The sequence below is a fragment of the Peromyscus eremicus genome, chromosome 19 (genome assembly GCF_949786415.1).
Source record: "Peromyscus eremicus chromosome 19, PerEre_H2_v1, whole genome shotgun sequence".
Lineage (NCBI taxonomy): Eukaryota > Metazoa > Chordata > Mammalia > Rodentia > Cricetidae > Peromyscus > Peromyscus eremicus.
The window spans coordinates 31,110,846-31,127,416 of record NC_081435.1 but is presented as its reverse complement, the minus strand read 5'-3'; the positions used below and the strand labels follow the sequence as shown (position 1 = coordinate 31,127,416).

General features: G+C 41.3%; 1 protein-coding gene across 2 annotated transcripts in view; it reads left to right on the top strand.

Moving 5' to 3' along the window:
* Nucleotides 1-16,571, top strand: part of Lars1 (leucyl-tRNA synthetase 1) — a 58,659-nt gene that overhangs the window by 31,482 nt on the left and 10,606 nt on the right. For both annotated transcript variants that reach the window (XM_059245887.1, XM_059245888.1), the window contains exons 21-29: nucleotides 616-673; nucleotides 2,294-2,357; nucleotides 6,688-6,871; nucleotides 8,399-8,489; nucleotides 9,649-9,789; nucleotides 10,746-10,886; nucleotides 11,546-11,656; nucleotides 13,371-13,481; nucleotides 15,752-15,856. In XM_059245887.1, the coding sequence (XP_059101870.1) occupies nucleotides 616-673; nucleotides 2,294-2,357; nucleotides 6,688-6,871; nucleotides 8,399-8,489; nucleotides 9,649-9,789; nucleotides 10,746-10,886; nucleotides 11,546-11,656; nucleotides 13,371-13,481; nucleotides 15,752-15,856 (1,006 nt within the window). The remainder of the gene's footprint in view (nucleotides 1-615; nucleotides 674-2,293; nucleotides 2,358-6,687; nucleotides 6,872-8,398; nucleotides 8,490-9,648; nucleotides 9,790-10,745; nucleotides 10,887-11,545; nucleotides 11,657-13,370; nucleotides 13,482-15,751; nucleotides 15,857-16,571) is intronic.

Genomic DNA, 16,571 nt, shown 5'->3' with positions numbered 1-16,571 from the left:
TGGTTTCTTTTGGAACAAATGTTTATGCATATTCTGGGAATTAGCTATATATTTGTATTCATGCAAAGGTAACCACAGTATATGTGCTCTTCTGTCTCTTAGCATATTTTCAAGATCTTCCTGTGTTTATACCTGAGCCTTGCCTATGGTTTCAAAACAGTTGCTCTGTTTTTGTCTTCATAACTCACAGAGCTAGTCCTTTGGTTCTTTTTTGTTTGTTTGTTTTTCGAGACAGGGTTTCTCTGTGTAGTTTTGGTGCCTGTCCTGGATCTCACTCTGTAACCCAGGCTGGCCTCGAACTCACAGAGATCTGCCTGGCTCTGCTTACCGAGTGCTGGGATTAAAGGCATGCACCACCACCGCCCTGCCTAGTCCTTTGGTTCATTTTAGTTACTTCCTGTTGACAATAGGAGCACGGCACAGGGAGCACTTTGTGAGATGAGCCAAGCCCTGTTTTTGAGCCCTAGAACGTCAAAGCAGAAGCCACCCACAATTGCAGTGCCTTGGCCTTGTCTCAACGGTCTGCTCATTGTTAACATTCACCTCAGGGTATCATGGGGAACTGTAATCCTGTTTTACTTTTTGTTCTCTGTCTTGCAACGTGTGCCTGTGAAGTGACAAGTGGCCTGTGGCTGTGCGAGCAAATGGACACCTGCTGCTCAACTCAGAGAAGGTGAGGCTCTGGGCAAGGCTTCCAGCTGAGGACAAAAGTAAACAGTGATATGAATTAGAGTTAAGAGAAGTTATCAATGCTTTAGGACTAATAGCATAAACTCCGATTTCATCTTTTGAGTAAGCAGAACAGGTTTGTTATGATATTGGCACTCACTGGAGGAGAGCATTGAAGAAAAGGAGGGAGGACAGGAAGCATAGAGATCTTAGCATTGTGACCCATCAGCTGCTTCTTACCTAGTGCAGAGAATGCCTGTTGCTCCTTGTTTGATACTGTGACTTACTGCTCTTGAGGAACAAGAGAATTGGGAGCTTTAGGGGTTTTTATATATCATGTAATGCTGTTCCTGCGTACACTGCTCTCCCAGCACCCTTAGGAATATTGTTCCTTCTGTTGGCTGTGTAGGATTTATCTCACTAAGTCAGTTATGCAGTCTCCCTACTTGTCCCTCTAATGCCTGCTCAACAGAAACCACACATACACACAAACCCTTCAAAAGTGACTGCATTTACTTCCAAATTAATAAGTTAGGTTTATTGGCTAACCAATCAATGTTAGTGTAACCAATAGAATAGTAATGGCAGGCAGGGCTGCTGTTCTGAGTGTTACAGTAGGAACTGGAGGACTGCTCAGACCTCGAAGCTCCTAGTACCCATGTCACTACAGCTCCAAGGAGCTCATGCTCTCTTCTGGACTCTGGGCATGTGCATGCTCACACACATTCATATCCTCACATATACATAAATAAATACAAATGAAAACAAATCTTTAGAAATGTTACAATGGAAATAGATACAGATTTTTTTTTTTTTTTTTTTTTTGGTTTTTTGAGACAGGGTTTCTCTGTGTAGCTTTGCGCTAGATACAGATTTGAACAAACAGCAGATGGTATAAATTACAGTGTACGGTGTCAGATAGAGTCAGTACCCAGAAGCGAAAGGTGAATGTTAGAAGTTCTTCTCCTTGGGTGGCTATAGTGGTGCCCACCTTTCATCTTAGCGCTCTCTATGCGCTCTGCCTGCAAGGGCTACATGGTTAGACCCTATTGAAATACATGTTTTCTTAGTCTGCTGTGAATGCTGCTCTCTAAGTGCTGCTGAAGGTCATGAAAGCCTCACTCTATCCTCGTGAGGGAACCTATTCTGTTTCTAATGACTCCGGGCCAGCAAGGCTCTCCCCTGTGTAAGCAGCCAGTGTCCCCTAGTACAGTCAAGTCAGTTCTGTGACCCAGCCTTAAGGAGGTCACAGGGAGGCCCTGTCCTAAGTGTTGATGACTGGGAACCCACCCAGATCCTTGATGGCCTCAGCTTGAATGCTTGCCTCTCGGTCATGTCACCTCCCTGTCCTCATTCAGATGCTTTGGCTCTTTGACTCCTCACCACCTGTCTGATTAACTGGATTTGGATTGTCTTATTTGTGTATATTCTTTTTTTCAAGGCAGGGCTTCTCTGTGTAGACCCAGTTGTCTAGGAACTCACTCTGTAGACCGGGCTGACCACAAACTCATAGAGATCCATCTGCCCCTGCCTCCTGAGAGCTGGGATTAAAGGCGTGCACCACCACTGCCCTGCTTATTTATGTATATCCTTATTAATGTCTGATCACTGCTTTCTTCTTCAGATGTCAAAATCTACGGGCAATTTCCTCACTTTGAGCCAAGCTGTTGACAAATTTTCAGCTGATGGTGAGTGCATGTTTTTATCCTTGCTGTTACGCAGATAGGGCTGCAGAAGATAGGTTCTTTTGCTTTTAACAGAAATTTAAATACCATGTTTTCTTTGTGGATAAGCAGCACAGTATATAAGTTAAAACAGGAGTATTGCTGATATAATCTATTAAAAAAACTCAATGTTTATAAAGATGTTTATTTTTTGTACATCTGTGTATGATGCATGTGTGAGTGTGAGCATGCTCGTACTGTCGTGCATATCTGTAGGTCAGATGACAGCTTTGTTTTCCCACAACATTGTCTCCAACGAACAGATGACAGCTTTTTAGAGCTGATTTAGACCCTTGCTTTGAGGCAGGGTCTCTTGTTTCTCTGTGTGCTCAGACTAGCTGGCCAACAAACTCAGGGTGATTCTCCTATTTCCATCTCTCGTCTCACTGTAGTGATTCTGGATTACAGATGTGTGCCACCACATTTGGCTTTTTTATGTGTGTTCTGGGGATTTTGGGGTCATCAGGCATGACAAGCATTTAGACTATGGAAACATCTTGACAGCTCTACAGTTTTTTTGTAATGTTTTTATTTTTTAAAATTAAAATACAGTTACATCATTTTCCCTTTCCACTCCTCCCTCTGACCCTTCCTTTGTACACCTCCACCCCTACTTTGTCTCACACTCATGACCTTTCTTTTCTTTAGTTGTTGTTACATACATATTTCTTTTGTTTTTCAAGTCAGGGTTTCTCTGTGTAACAGCCCTGGCTGTCCTGGAACTCACTCTGTAGACCAAGCTGTCCTTGAACTCACAGAGATCCACCTGCCTCTGACTCCCAAGTGCTGGTATTAAAGGTGTGTACTACTACTGCCTGGCCATATTTCTTAATATATAGATATACCCTGCTTAGTCTGTGTGATGTTACTTTATGTATTTGATTTCAGGGTTGACTACTTGGCATTAGATGACCAATGGGGGTGGCGTGGGGGGATCTTCCCTGGCCTAGAATATTTGTTTGTTTGGGACAAGGTCCCTCAATGTAGCCTGCTGTGTGACCAAACTTTTTCTGGGGGGATTCAGCATACACACATCTGCTCACTCTAGATAGGGATTCCATAACAGACCAAGATGTGAATACCTTCCATATTCCAAAATATGGAAACTAGATTCTGGTGACCCAATGAGTTTTATTGGTGTTACTTACAGGAGCAGAAATGACTCAAAGACAGCTCTATCACCAAAGCCCACCCCAGCATATGTGGCAGCTTACAAAGCTGGGAACCTGGAGCACAGTACACAGCCTGCACAACTCAGCAGGTTGGAGAATGTCCTTTCCAAGTGCGTCAGTTGGTCTAAACCTCATCTAGGTAGCTGATCTGGTCTCAGAGTCATCTTTGCAACTTTTCTCCTATGAGAATCTTCTTTACAACTCAGCTTCAGTTTGTCTGATTGGACTCTCAGCTTTTATTGTTTTCTCTGGCAGGGAGGGGCCTAGTGGAATCTGGTTAGTTTCAGGGACTTCTTGAAGGTATTTTGAGTTGTTCGCTTTCCTGTGTAAAGAGCTTCTCTAGGATAGAATGTTTCTATCTCACAAAAAACTGTTACACAATACTCCACAGCCTCATCCAGTTCTTACATCCTTTCTGCCCCCTTTTGCAATGATCCCTGAGCCTTGAAGGAGGTGACTACAGTTGTCGGTCCACCTATGGTTAAGAAATAGGCCACACGTCACAGTAGCAGTCACTTGTTTTCAAAAGCTTCACCAGTGGTTATGAGTTGAGGCTGATAACAGTGATCTATGGGTGTTAATGCACATGTTTAGAAGGCAGTTTGACAGGCGTATGACACCTATCAAGTAAAACTATAGAAGTTGCTTCCCCATTGGGGCTTCTGATCTTCCAAGCCACAGGTTTTGTCCTGGCTTACAGTACCAGATGTGAATTCCTCTTTTAGAGCAGATCTTAAATTCAATTGGAAGGCTGTTGGCCTTATCCATGATAGCTGAGCCACGATTGTACAAGCAGGCACATCTTGCCTGGCATATTGATATTTGAGCACACGTGGGTCCATAGCCAAACAAGAATGTTGGTGACAGTTCTTCACCAGCAGCCTACATAGCGCCCTCTGAAGGTATCATAGCCAGCCAGCAGGGTGGGAGTTTCTAGTTCGGTCCTGGCTAATTTCTCCATGTCCCACAGTCAAAGGATGTACGTGTAGTGTCTTTGGCAATAACATCTTACAGTCTAGTCCTGGCATACAACCAACAGAAATAGCGATAGCTTTTATGATTTGTGGGACCTGAGGGGCTTTCCTGGCCAATAACTCACAGGAAAGTATCCCACTCTCAGTACTGGAATTTTCATTCAGTAACCTTCTGGCCCTTGGGAGTGTCCTTTTTCACCCATGTAGGATACCTTTGGGAATTTTTTGTTTTGTTTTGTTTTAATTAACCCAGCCTCAGTACGGTTGCAAAGTAGTTAGAAGTACCATTATGCCTGGTTGTCTTTCTAATGCCTTTCCAAATCTGTAAAACCCTAGAGGTTATCATTGTGTCATCTATATAACAAAACCTTTTCAGAGGATGAGCAGGACAAGGCAACGTCCCGAGCCACCATTCCATAACAAATAGTGGAGCTAAAAGATAACCTTGGTGAAGTACTCTGAAAGTCTGTTGTCACCTGTTCTCAGCAAGTGTCAGTGACCCCATAGGCTCATGGCAAGAAGATAGTAAAGTCAAATATAAGCAAGGTCTAATACAGCATGAGACAGGCTCTTTCATTGCTTGTTTTAAAAATCTTCCCCAGTTCCACAGTTCAAATGCTGAATATTTCCTGATCACACTAATTTTTTTGCATTGGACTATTGTTAATGCCCCCACCTGCATACTGAATTATTGCTTTTTCTATTAAAGGTTGGACTTGAGGGGTATCTTTTATCTCTTTTACCATGTTCTCCCCTTCCTCCTCACTCTCTGAATCTTCCCATGGGTTCCAAGTTCTTGGATCCAAGGAAGGGCTTTTGAGCATAGATCTGACTTGTACTTGCTTTTTCTTCTGGCACCTAAGCCTTAAGAATCAGCAAGGCCAGCTGGAGAGATGGCTCAGAGGTTAAGAGCACTGGCTGCTCTTCCAGAGGTCCTGAGTTCAATTCCCAGCAACCACATGGTGCCTCACAACCATCTATAATGAGATCTGGTGCCCTCTTCTGGCCTGCAGGCATACATACAGGCAGAAACCCTGTATACAAAATAAATAAATAAAATCTAAAAAAAAAAAAAAAAAAAAAAAAAAAAAAAAATCGGCAAGCCAGCACCTCCATCTCATCTTCTTTCTCATTTGTCTAATTTACTTGCCAAATCAGAGGCTAACACAGAGGTGCTAGCCACATCTCCCTTTCCTGTTGTAATTGTTTCTTTATACAAACAACTTCCTGTTTGACTGCCATCTTGGACTCAGATGCATTTCTAACTACACACACAGCAGAGGCCAGGCAGGCTCAGCTGCTCCTTTGACAATCTCGACTCATGTGCACTAATCTCAAGGACTGTAAAATTTCCTCTAAACCTTTAACTGTTTCCAGGGCATCTTCATATTCATGTGATAGACCCCACTCATCAAGCAGGCATGCCACCCCATACCACATAAATGAAGACTGCTGACCTGGGATTCCTTTCACAGACACTCCTAATCCTAAGGCTCAGCCTTAATTGCTTGTCTCACTATGTATAACAAGAACCATGCCTCAGTACCATTATCATCTCAACATGCCTGGGGAAGAAACACCTTGTCCTAAGTGTGTGCTAACTGATACAGATGTATAAAAGAAGACAAATATGATACAAAGGATACAAAAAGTATTGTAAATAGTTGAGGGTCTTATTTTTGCTGTTGATCTAGGACAGTCATATATAACATTTATTATTTCTTAATTTATATGTAAGGATTGCAGTGTACCCAAATGGATGCATAATTTTTTCCTAGAATGTGAGTGTGTGCTTTGTTTTGTCCTTTTTGAGACAATATCTCATATAGCTTGGGCTGGCTTCAAATTTCTATGTGGCCAAGGATGACCTTGAACTTCTGCTTCTAGCTCCCAAGTGCTGGGGTTACAGGTGTTTGCCACCATGCCTGGCCTTTAGTAATCATGTATAATCATATATATAATTTGGTTTTTCAAGACGGGGTTTCTCTGTGTAGCCCTGGATGTCCTGGAACTCTCTCTGTAGACCAGACTGACCTCAAACTCAGAGATTCTCCTGCCTCTGCCTCCTGAGTGCTGGGACTAAAGGTGTGAGCCACTACCCCCAGTCAGTAACCATGTTTTTAAGTGACCGATTTTATTTCCTTTCAGGAATGCGCCTGGCTCTGGCTGACGCTGGTGACACTGTTGAAGATGCCAATTTTGTGGAAGCCATGGCAGACGCAGGTATCCTCCGTTTGTACACATGGGTAGAGTGGGTCAAAGAAATGCTCGCCAACTGCGACAGCCTCAGAAGTGGACCTGCCAGCTCGTTCAATGATCGTGTGTTTGCCAGGTAACCCTGGGCCAACGCTCTGCCGTGGGAGTGGCCGAGTGCTCCTGGTTTTCTCCTCCTTTTCTAAAAGAAGTTAATGATAGCAGTAACTGCTGTTTGTCGAGGCCTCTCTGTGCCAGACACTTCTATCTGACTCTAGCCTCAAAGCCACCTCGTGCGCTAACAGTGTAGCTGGCTCAGCTTTGCAGGTGAAGAAACTGAGGCTTAGCAGTTATTTTGTTATTTTGTTACATGCCTTGATGTAGTAATAGGAAACTTGGGATGTGAATTTGTCTGTACCTCCAAAACCTCTATATAATCTTTCTCTCACGGTTTCCAATGACAGTAGCATAAAATGGTGATAGGTAAACAGGTTAAGAGAAAGGAGGAGGACCTTTAAAAAAATTCAAGACGCTTGTTGGCCTTGTTGGGAGAGATGAGTGAGACGACACAGACTTGCTGAAAGGACAAAGTGCCTCCTACCTGGGAAGTCGGTAGCAGGAGTAAGGAGGACTCGGGGAGATGTGGGAATGCTGGGCTTCTTGGAAAAATAGACAGTAGTCTTGAAGGGAGGGGAGAAAACACAGAATAATCCCTGGGAAGGGTATGGTATTTGAAGTACAGTGTATGTAGGTGAGAGTGAAGACATGAAAGAGATCAGGGCCAGCTCAGGTCAAATTAAACCTGGGATGGTGAGAGATGTGTTTCCCCATAGCTGGTATCTATTAACATCTGTAAATCCTGGCTGCTGCCTTAGTTAGGTGATTTTCATAGTGTGTTAAGGATCATTAACAATGATTTCAATGAGGAAGTATTTGGGGAGACAGGGTCTCACACTACCTAGGGCTGGCCTGGAGCTTAATATCGTCCTGCCTCAACCTTCCAAGTACCTGGATCACAGGCCACCATGCCCAGCTCCACCAAGAAACTTAACAATCAACAACAAAAACACTGTTAAGTCTGTTACTATAAATAGGAGCCCTGGATAGTGAAAGCCAACATTGCATACAAGTGGGTAGACAAATAAACTGTACAGTTTTAAGGGGGACAAGGCAGTTTTTATATTGGGCAATTTTTTTTAAGACCAAAAAATTTAAGAGTGTGTGTGTGTGTAAACAACCTCAGGCATTGGTCCTTGTGTACACCGGGCTAGCTTGCCTGGGGGCCTCATGGCATTCCCCTGTCTCAGCCTCCCATCTCACCTTGGCGCGCTGTTATTACAGACAGGCACTACATCATCTGGCTTTAGTTGAGCCCTGAGCATCTGAGCTCAGCCCTCAAGCTTGTATGGCAGCCCTTCACTCACTGAGCCATCCTCCTGGCCCTTGTATTGAGCAGTTTGTAATGTTTTTGGTGTCATACTCATTTTGCTGGTTATTGATCTATGTATTAGTTATGTATATATTTATATATATATAAAATACATAAGTACAATTCTATGTCATATAAATATATAAAACATAAATATAAGTATACAATAATACTTTAAAATACATAAAATATATAGTTGCCTTTAAACTGAATAGATTTTCTTTCCCTATTCAATAGTGAAATGAATGCAGGAATTATAAAAACAGATCAAAACTATGAAAAAATGATGTTTAAAGAAGCTTTGAAAACAGGTTTTTTTGAGTTTCAGGTATGCTATTATTTTGGTATCTAAAACATGTCAGCATTAATATGGTGTATTTCCTCCTTTTTCTTCTTGCTATGAAATAATTGCATGTCCAAAGTATAGACTGAAAATCTTTTCAGTGAGTTTCTGAGTTTTCTGATAAATTGTGATTTTAAAGTAGTTTTCTTTGACATTGTGTCTGTGATATCTACTTAGTAAATTCTGCTCTTATTTTACCCATGAGCGTTAAGAAGAGGTCCTCCTGCCTCCACATAGGCATGTACCACTGTGTCCTGCTGCACAAAAGCATTTTAAATTGATAAATATGAAGGCAAAAGTATAATTAATTGCCATAAACATGAAAGCAAATGCTTTCTGAGTTTTTCCACAAGGTGTCAGTATTTTTCCAAGTTTAGCATTTCAAGGGCCACATGTAGCTTTACTCAATCAGTTTTGTAAATGTTACATTGGGGTTTATGTAACTTGGTTTTCAGATGTGGTTAAATAAGGCCAAGTGCTGAGCATGGACATCGTGCATTCATAGCCCTTTATGTTAGTGTTGCTCTGGGTGCTGCTCAAAGCCTGACCTTAGAAAACAGTGCAGAGATCTAGCTTTATGCCTCACCGACATAAACATGCCTTAAAATGCCTTAAAAAAAAAAAAAAAAGCTGACCATCATGGTCTCAGGCTTGTAATCCCAGTACTTGGCAGACTAAGGCAGGAGGATTGCTGTGAGTTGAGGTTAGCCTGGATCAAAGAGTGTTGTCATAAAAATAGAGGTAGGGCAAGCGTAGGATACATAGTAAAAACCCTGTCTCAGAAACCTCAAACCAGGTAGACAAACAGACAAAATTCTGAGACTTGTTTTTGTTCTTTATTTTTCTTGCAGTCAAGAAAATTGAAACACTTTTCTGGCTTGTTTTAAACCCAGGGCCTTGCATGTGCTAGGCATACACTCTTGCTACTCAGCTACATTCTTTCTTGAGAATCATTAATATGAAGATATAATATTCTCTGGACAAAAGATTGTTTTTATACTGTAGAGTTTTAAAAATAAAGTGAAACCTTTATAATAACTTACGGAATTTTTAAAAGACTTAATGCATTAAAACCAAGAAACTGAACATTTCATCTTTATTTTAAAGACGATGAGGAAAATGATAATTTTGGAATTTTATATAGGCTTCGAAAGATAAATACCGTGAACTGGCCACAGAAGGGATGCACAGAGAGCTTGTGTTCCGGTTTATTGAAGTTCAGACAATCCTTCTTGCTCCCTTCTGTCCACATTTGTGTGAGCACATCTGGACACTGCTGGGAAAGGTAGGTACATACATCATTGGGTTTTAAATATTGTGGGTAGTGTGGTTTGGCCTTAGTAAATAAGTGTTGTGATAATGCTGTTACTCATGAGAAGTTCAGGAATAATACTAGATTCATCATCATCAAATTGAAAGAGCCATACAAGACAGATCATATGTGTGCATTTGTACATACACATATGTATGTGTTAGAAATGTGATCATGTGCACGTTGTCTACTATTTAATTCCCATCTGTATTTGCGTATGTTCAGATGTACATTTGAATGCATGTGTAATATGGTTCTTCCAGTGGTTAAAAAGGTGGCAATATTTTAGAGAGCTATAATTAACAGAATGAGGTACTTATGAACAAAGATATAAGAGTATATTTACATAAATGTTCTTGTTTTATATAAAACTCGTGGCATATATAGGGCTGCATGTCAGGATGCTATGTCACATTCATAATATGAAGATAAATTCAATTATCTCTCCTTGGCTTGCAGATCAGTAGATTGGCCTGGTTCACGTTCCTTTCCAGCCTCCTTAGCCAGGTGTTTGTGTTTTCCAGTCTATGAGCACATGTGGAACTGTGCTAGTGAGCTATATGCTGAATAGCTATACTTTTAATATTGGATGTATTAATAGGATAAAAACCGAGAGCATGCATAATTTATATAATAATGATTAAATTTAGGCAAATTAGCATTACATAATTTTCTTTGAAAGTGAGCATATGTGTGTGGGTATTAATATGCTTGTACAAATGGATGCTAATTAAGAATGTAGAGTCAGACTTCACAGCTTGAGTTCTAGGGAACATTAGATCAGGGACTGGAGAAGTGTGCTATGTGCAGTCAGGTTTGAACTTGGGGCACATGATTACAGATGGTAGCCGTGGTGTGAAACTGTAAGCAAGGCCTGGAAAGCAAGTGCTTAATCTCACTCAGTCGTGGTTTTGTTTTTTTTTTTAAAGCCTGATTCAATTATGAATGCCTCATGGCCTGTGGCAGGTCCTGTGGATGAATCTTTGATCCGTTCCTCACAGTATCTCATGGAAGTAGCGCATGACCTTAGATTACGTCTCAAGAATTATATGATGCCTGCTAAAGGGAAGGTAAAGTTATCTTTCAAACGTTTTTTTTGTTTTTTAAAATTAATTATTTATTTATGTTATGGTATGTGCATTGGTATTTTTGCCTGCATGTATGTCTGGACCTCCTGGAACTGGAGTTACAGACAGATCCTCTGGAAGAACAGCCAGTGCGCCTAACCACTGAGCCATCTCTTTAGCCCAGTTTTTAAAAAGATCATTATTTATGATATGTGGTCATAACAAACTAGTGAAAACTAAGTGATTAAAATGGGTAGTCCTGTGTGTACTGTGGATACAACTCTGAAGCATATATGTTCTAACTGTTGAAGGTCTGAAGCATGTATGTTCTGTTAAAGGTCTGGAGCATGTATGTTCTAACTGTTAAAGGTCTGGAGAATGTATGTTTTAACAGTTAAAGGTCTGAAGTGTATATGTTCTAACTGCTAAGGGTCTGAAGCATGTATGTTCTGTTAAGGATCTGGAGCATGTATGTTCTAACTGTTGAAGGTCTGAAGCATGTATGTGCTAACTGTTAGCAGTCTGAAGCATGTATGTTCTAACTGTTAAATGTCTGAAGTATGTATGTTCCAGCTGTTAAGGGTGGTTGGTAGTCTAGGTGCTGTGTGTTCCCATCTTTGGTTTGCACAGGACCCATGTGTTTCTTTTCTTCTCCTGTGCAGAAGACTGACAAGCAACCACCACAGAGGCCCTCTCACTGCACCATCTATGTGGCAAAGAACTACCCTCTCTGGCAGCACGTCACCCTGTCAGTCCTGCGAAGCCACTTTGAGGTGATGTTGATTCCCCTCAGAACTGTTGTGGTAGGATTGTTCTCACTGTCAATTGGCTGTGCCAAGAAAGCCACCCTGAATCAAGGATGGAATCAGTGTTTGGCTGACCCTGCTCTCCACATCCAACCCTCCCCATCCAAAAACCCCAGAAATCCCCCTCCACCCTCCCTTCTCTCTTCCTGTCCCTCTCTATCTGACTTCCTCAGTCCTCCAACATATGGCTAATCCTGGTCAGCCAATCTCTTATAGAGGTCTGCCTGCCCCTACCTCCTGAGTATTGAGATTAAAGGTGTGCCAATACTCTTGACCCTAACTGTGGTAGTATTGTGTTCCCTAAAATATTGTGTACCCTAATAAATTTATCTGGGGTCAGAGAATAGACAGCCACTAGATACAGAGGCTAGAAAATGGTGGCACTCACGCTTTTAATCCTAGCATTCCAGAGACAGAAATCCCTCTGGATCCCTGTGAGTTCAAGGCCACATTAGAAAGAGCCAGGCATGGTGACACATGCCTTTAATCCTAGGGAGTGAGCCTTTAATCTCAGGGAGTGATGGTAGAAGGCAGAAAGATATATAAGGCGTGAGGACCAGGAACTAGAAGCATTTGGCCTGGTTAAGCATTTGGCCTGGTTAAGCATTTTAGCTTCAGGCTTTCAAGCAGCAGTTCAGCTGAGAGCCATTGGGATGAGGACACAGAAGCATCCAGTCTGAGGAAACAAGACCAGCTGAGGGTCCAGTGAGGTGAGGTAACTGTGGCTTGTTCTGGTTCTCTGACCTTCCAGAATTTAACCCCAATACTTGGCTCCGGGTTTGTTTTATTAATAAGAACTCTTTAAGATTCATGCTACACCTAACTTTTCTTTTTTTTTAAAATTTTTTATCTGTATGATTATAGTATGTATATGTATATTATTTTGAGTACATGTTACCTGCATGTGTTTATGTCTGTGTACCATTACATGCCTGTCCATTGGTGATATGTGATAACTGTCTTTTTTGTTTTGTTTTGAGTAGATAGAAATGACACTATTTTTAGCATCAGAAACTAGGGGATTCTCTCCCTACCCGCCCCCCCACCCCCAGGAGACTATTCAAAAGCAATCATATTTCAGGGCTAGAGAGATGGCTCTTGCCGAGGACCTGAGTTTGGTTCTCAGCACCTATATCAGGCAAATCACAACTGCCTGCAACTCTAGCTCCATGGGGATTTGATACTTCTCACCTCTGTGGGCACCTGCTACACAGACACACACACAGACTCACACACAGACACACACACATGCATATACTCTCACTCACACAATTATGGGGGAAAAAAATCTTCCTAAAGCAGTCATATATAAGTTTTATATAAGCAATGTATTGCTTTTCTTTTTAACATGACCAATGAAATGATAAGATCTTTGAACTTGAGGAGAAGACCTTTATAAGACTGCGTCAATCTTTTACCAGGAGGGGCTGCCTTTATTAAGAAAGGCAGATATTCAGTGCACCGCACTTGTGTTTCTCATTTGGACTGACAAGCAGGCCTCTTCTATTCAGAAAGGGATCTTTCTGCATCAGCCACTGAACTTGCACTTCATGATGCTAGGCTGAACACCCTCTCCAGCAGCTACCCTCTCTATCTTGCACAGTTCCTGCAGGCATACCTGTGGTCTCGTATCATCTTTTAAATATTTCTCTTTACACTCCTCTCCTGCTTCCATTTTTAGGCCAACGGTGGAAAATTGCCTGATAACAAAGTCATTGCTTGTGAACTAGGCAATTTGCCAGAATTGAAGAAATATATGAAGAAAGTTATGCCATTTGTTGCCATGATTAAGGTGAGTGAGTATGGACCTTGGACAGCTATGACCACTTAAGAAAAGCTAGGATAGAGGAAGGAAAGAGAAAAAGCCTTCACAATCTGCCCCCCTGACATGCTAAAATAGCACTTTTCAGTCAGTGCTTGTAAGACATGAACAGTCAGATTTTGAATTTACTTGCACAATTGCTGAATATATGAAAATATGTATTCCAGAAGAAAATTAGGCTTAGAGTTGCTGCACTGACTTATTCCCATGCTCTGCCTTTCTGCCTTTCTTCCTTTCCAATTTTGAGGAAGAAAGTACGTTCTTTGGCTCATGTTAGGGTATTGTTAGTGGATCCTTTAACTGGAATGACATTTCCACATTTCTGTGGGTAACTGAGCAGCATGCATTACAGTGACCGTGGTTAGATTCGTGGATAGAACAGTGGCTGTTGATGTTTTGGGCTGGTAAGTTCTTTGTTATGAAAGAATTGAGTTCTTCAGGATCTCAGTATCAAATTTTTCTTTTCTTTTTTTGGTTTTTCAAGACAGGGTTTCTCTGTATAGTTTTGGTGCCTGTTCTGGATCTCGCTCTGTAGACCAGGCTGGTCTCGAACTCAGAGAGATCCACCTGCCTCTGCCTCCCAAGTGCTAGGATTAAAAGCATGCACCACCAGCGCCTGGCTGCTTATTTTTTAATTAATGAATTTTTTGGTACAGGGACTCACTATGTAGTCCTGGCTAGCCTGAAACTCTATGTAGATGAGACTGGCCTCAAGCTCACAGAGATCTCCTGCCTGTTTTTTTTTTTTTTTTTTTTTTTGTCTGAGACAGGATTTCTCTGTGTAGTCCTTGCTGTCCTAGAACTTGCTCTGTAGACCAGGCTGGCCTCAAATTAAAAGCTCCTCCTGCCTCTGCCTCTGCCACCTGTATGCTGGGATTAAAGATGTGTGTCACCATGCCCAGCAGTAATATATTCTTAAATAGTATTCTTGATGTGCCAAGCAAAAAAATCAGTGGTTTTGCAAATGTTGAAAATGATCGATGAATCTGAGAATAAGAGAATAGCTTTCTTGGGCTGGGTATGTGGCTCATGTGGTAGAGAGCATGCTTACTGTATCCAAAGCTCAGGGTTTGATCCCTAGCACCACACTAAACCAGATGTGGTGGTACACACCTATAATTCCAGTACTTGGGAGGTGGAGTCAGGGGGATAAGAATTTCAGGCACTCCTCAGCTACATATTAAGTTGAAAAACAATCTGGGTTACATGAGAGCCTGTTTCTAAAGAAACTGCCTTTCTAGTACTTTATGGGAAAGGAAACAGAAATTAGGTGATATGTTAGTCCATTTTCTGCTGCTATAACAGAGTACCACAGACTGGATAATTTTTTTCTTTCTCTTTTTGTGGAATTGTTGGCAATTAAATGTAGTGCTCTGCACATGTTAGGCAAGCGTCCTACCATGTGGCATCCCTAGCCAAGGCTGGACGATAGTTTGTATAAACACGGGAGTTTCTTTGGCTTGTGGCTCTGAAGGTTGGGAGGCCAAGAGCAGCATTGGCCCCTGCCTGATGGCCTTCGTGCCGTGTCACCACGGGAGAAGGACGGGTGAGGAGCACCCGCAGTACACCCGGATCAGTAGCTGATGCTCCCTATAGAAAGGTGCCAGTCAGCTGCAGATGGTAGCCTGTGCACAGTGGGAACAAAGCGGGGCCACTTTCCCAGGAGTGTAACGCATTGTGTTACACAGCTGTAGGTGTACCTAATGAGAAGGACCACTGAGATTATGTTTGGAGTAGCAGATATTTAATGTTGAGGAAAATTAAGAATGAGAAATTGTTTTTTGAATATCACAAGATTATTTGAATACTAATATAGTATGATAGTGTCAGTTTTTGTTTAAGCTTTGCAGGAATATCTTTGGGACTTTTACTATTTGTTATCTTGGAAAATTAAAAAAATATTAGCTGAAGAGTTTTTTTTCATAAATCCATTTGTACAGTAAGTCATCTAAACACACAGTTTTAAAACCACATTTATTTTCAATGCCTGAAAAACCCAAGCCTTCCAGTGTTTTCAGTTCTTCCTTAAATCTCATCTTATTTTAAATGGCAATTATTCTGAGCAAGTAATTTCATTAACAAGCAAGATAAGGGAAACCCATGAGTCAAAGGCTTTTCCTTTACATGCTGAAATGTAAAAGTTTTATCAGTTGAGAGAATGATTGATTACTTAGGAAAAATAGATTCTTTTAAACATATTTTTAACATTATTTTGTTTTTCAAAACCATTTGGCTGTTAGGAAAATATGGAGAAGAAAGGGCCTCGAGTCTTGGATTTACAATTGGAATTTGATGAGCTGGCAGTACTTATGGAGAACATAGTCTACCTAACAAATTCTCTTGAGGTAAGAGGGCCGCGGATTGCATAGCTAATTACTGTGGGTTCCTATAAAACCAGTCCAGCTCTACAGCCTGTGAGGATACTTTCCATAAACTTCATTTTCAGTCTTTAGAACTTTTACTAAATAATTAGTAAACTTTTTTCAGATGAAAGCAAATGAGTGGATATAAAAATTGCAGAAAGAAAATGATCTGTCACCTTATTCATTTATCAGTTATCTTATATGTAAAACATGGGCTATATATGGCTAAGGGTTCTCCCTAGATTGTCTTTAAAGCAATCAGGAGAATCCGAAGCACATGTGACACACACACACACACACACACACACACACACACACACACACACACACACACAAAACCCATAGCCCCAAACCAGAGCAACACTTTTTTGTATTTAGATGCCTTTTGGAATGTGGCATAATAGGAAGGCTTTAATTGTCTCAATTTCAGACCTCAGAGTTACAGAATTGACTTAATTATAATCTGTGGTCCTAGTCCATTTTCAGCACAACTTACACAGAATCTGAAAATGCTTTCCCTTAGCTGAGGCAAAAGGAAAACTAATTTGCTGTAGAATACTGTTAGAAGACTCAGAATGTGGCTCTAATGATAATGAAGACACTGAAAACCTTGTGGGTTTAGAGCGACTGCTAACTGTTTCCTGAACACAGCTGAAGGAGAGTTCTCCACGAGAACTCATTGTCACTGTGCATTTGT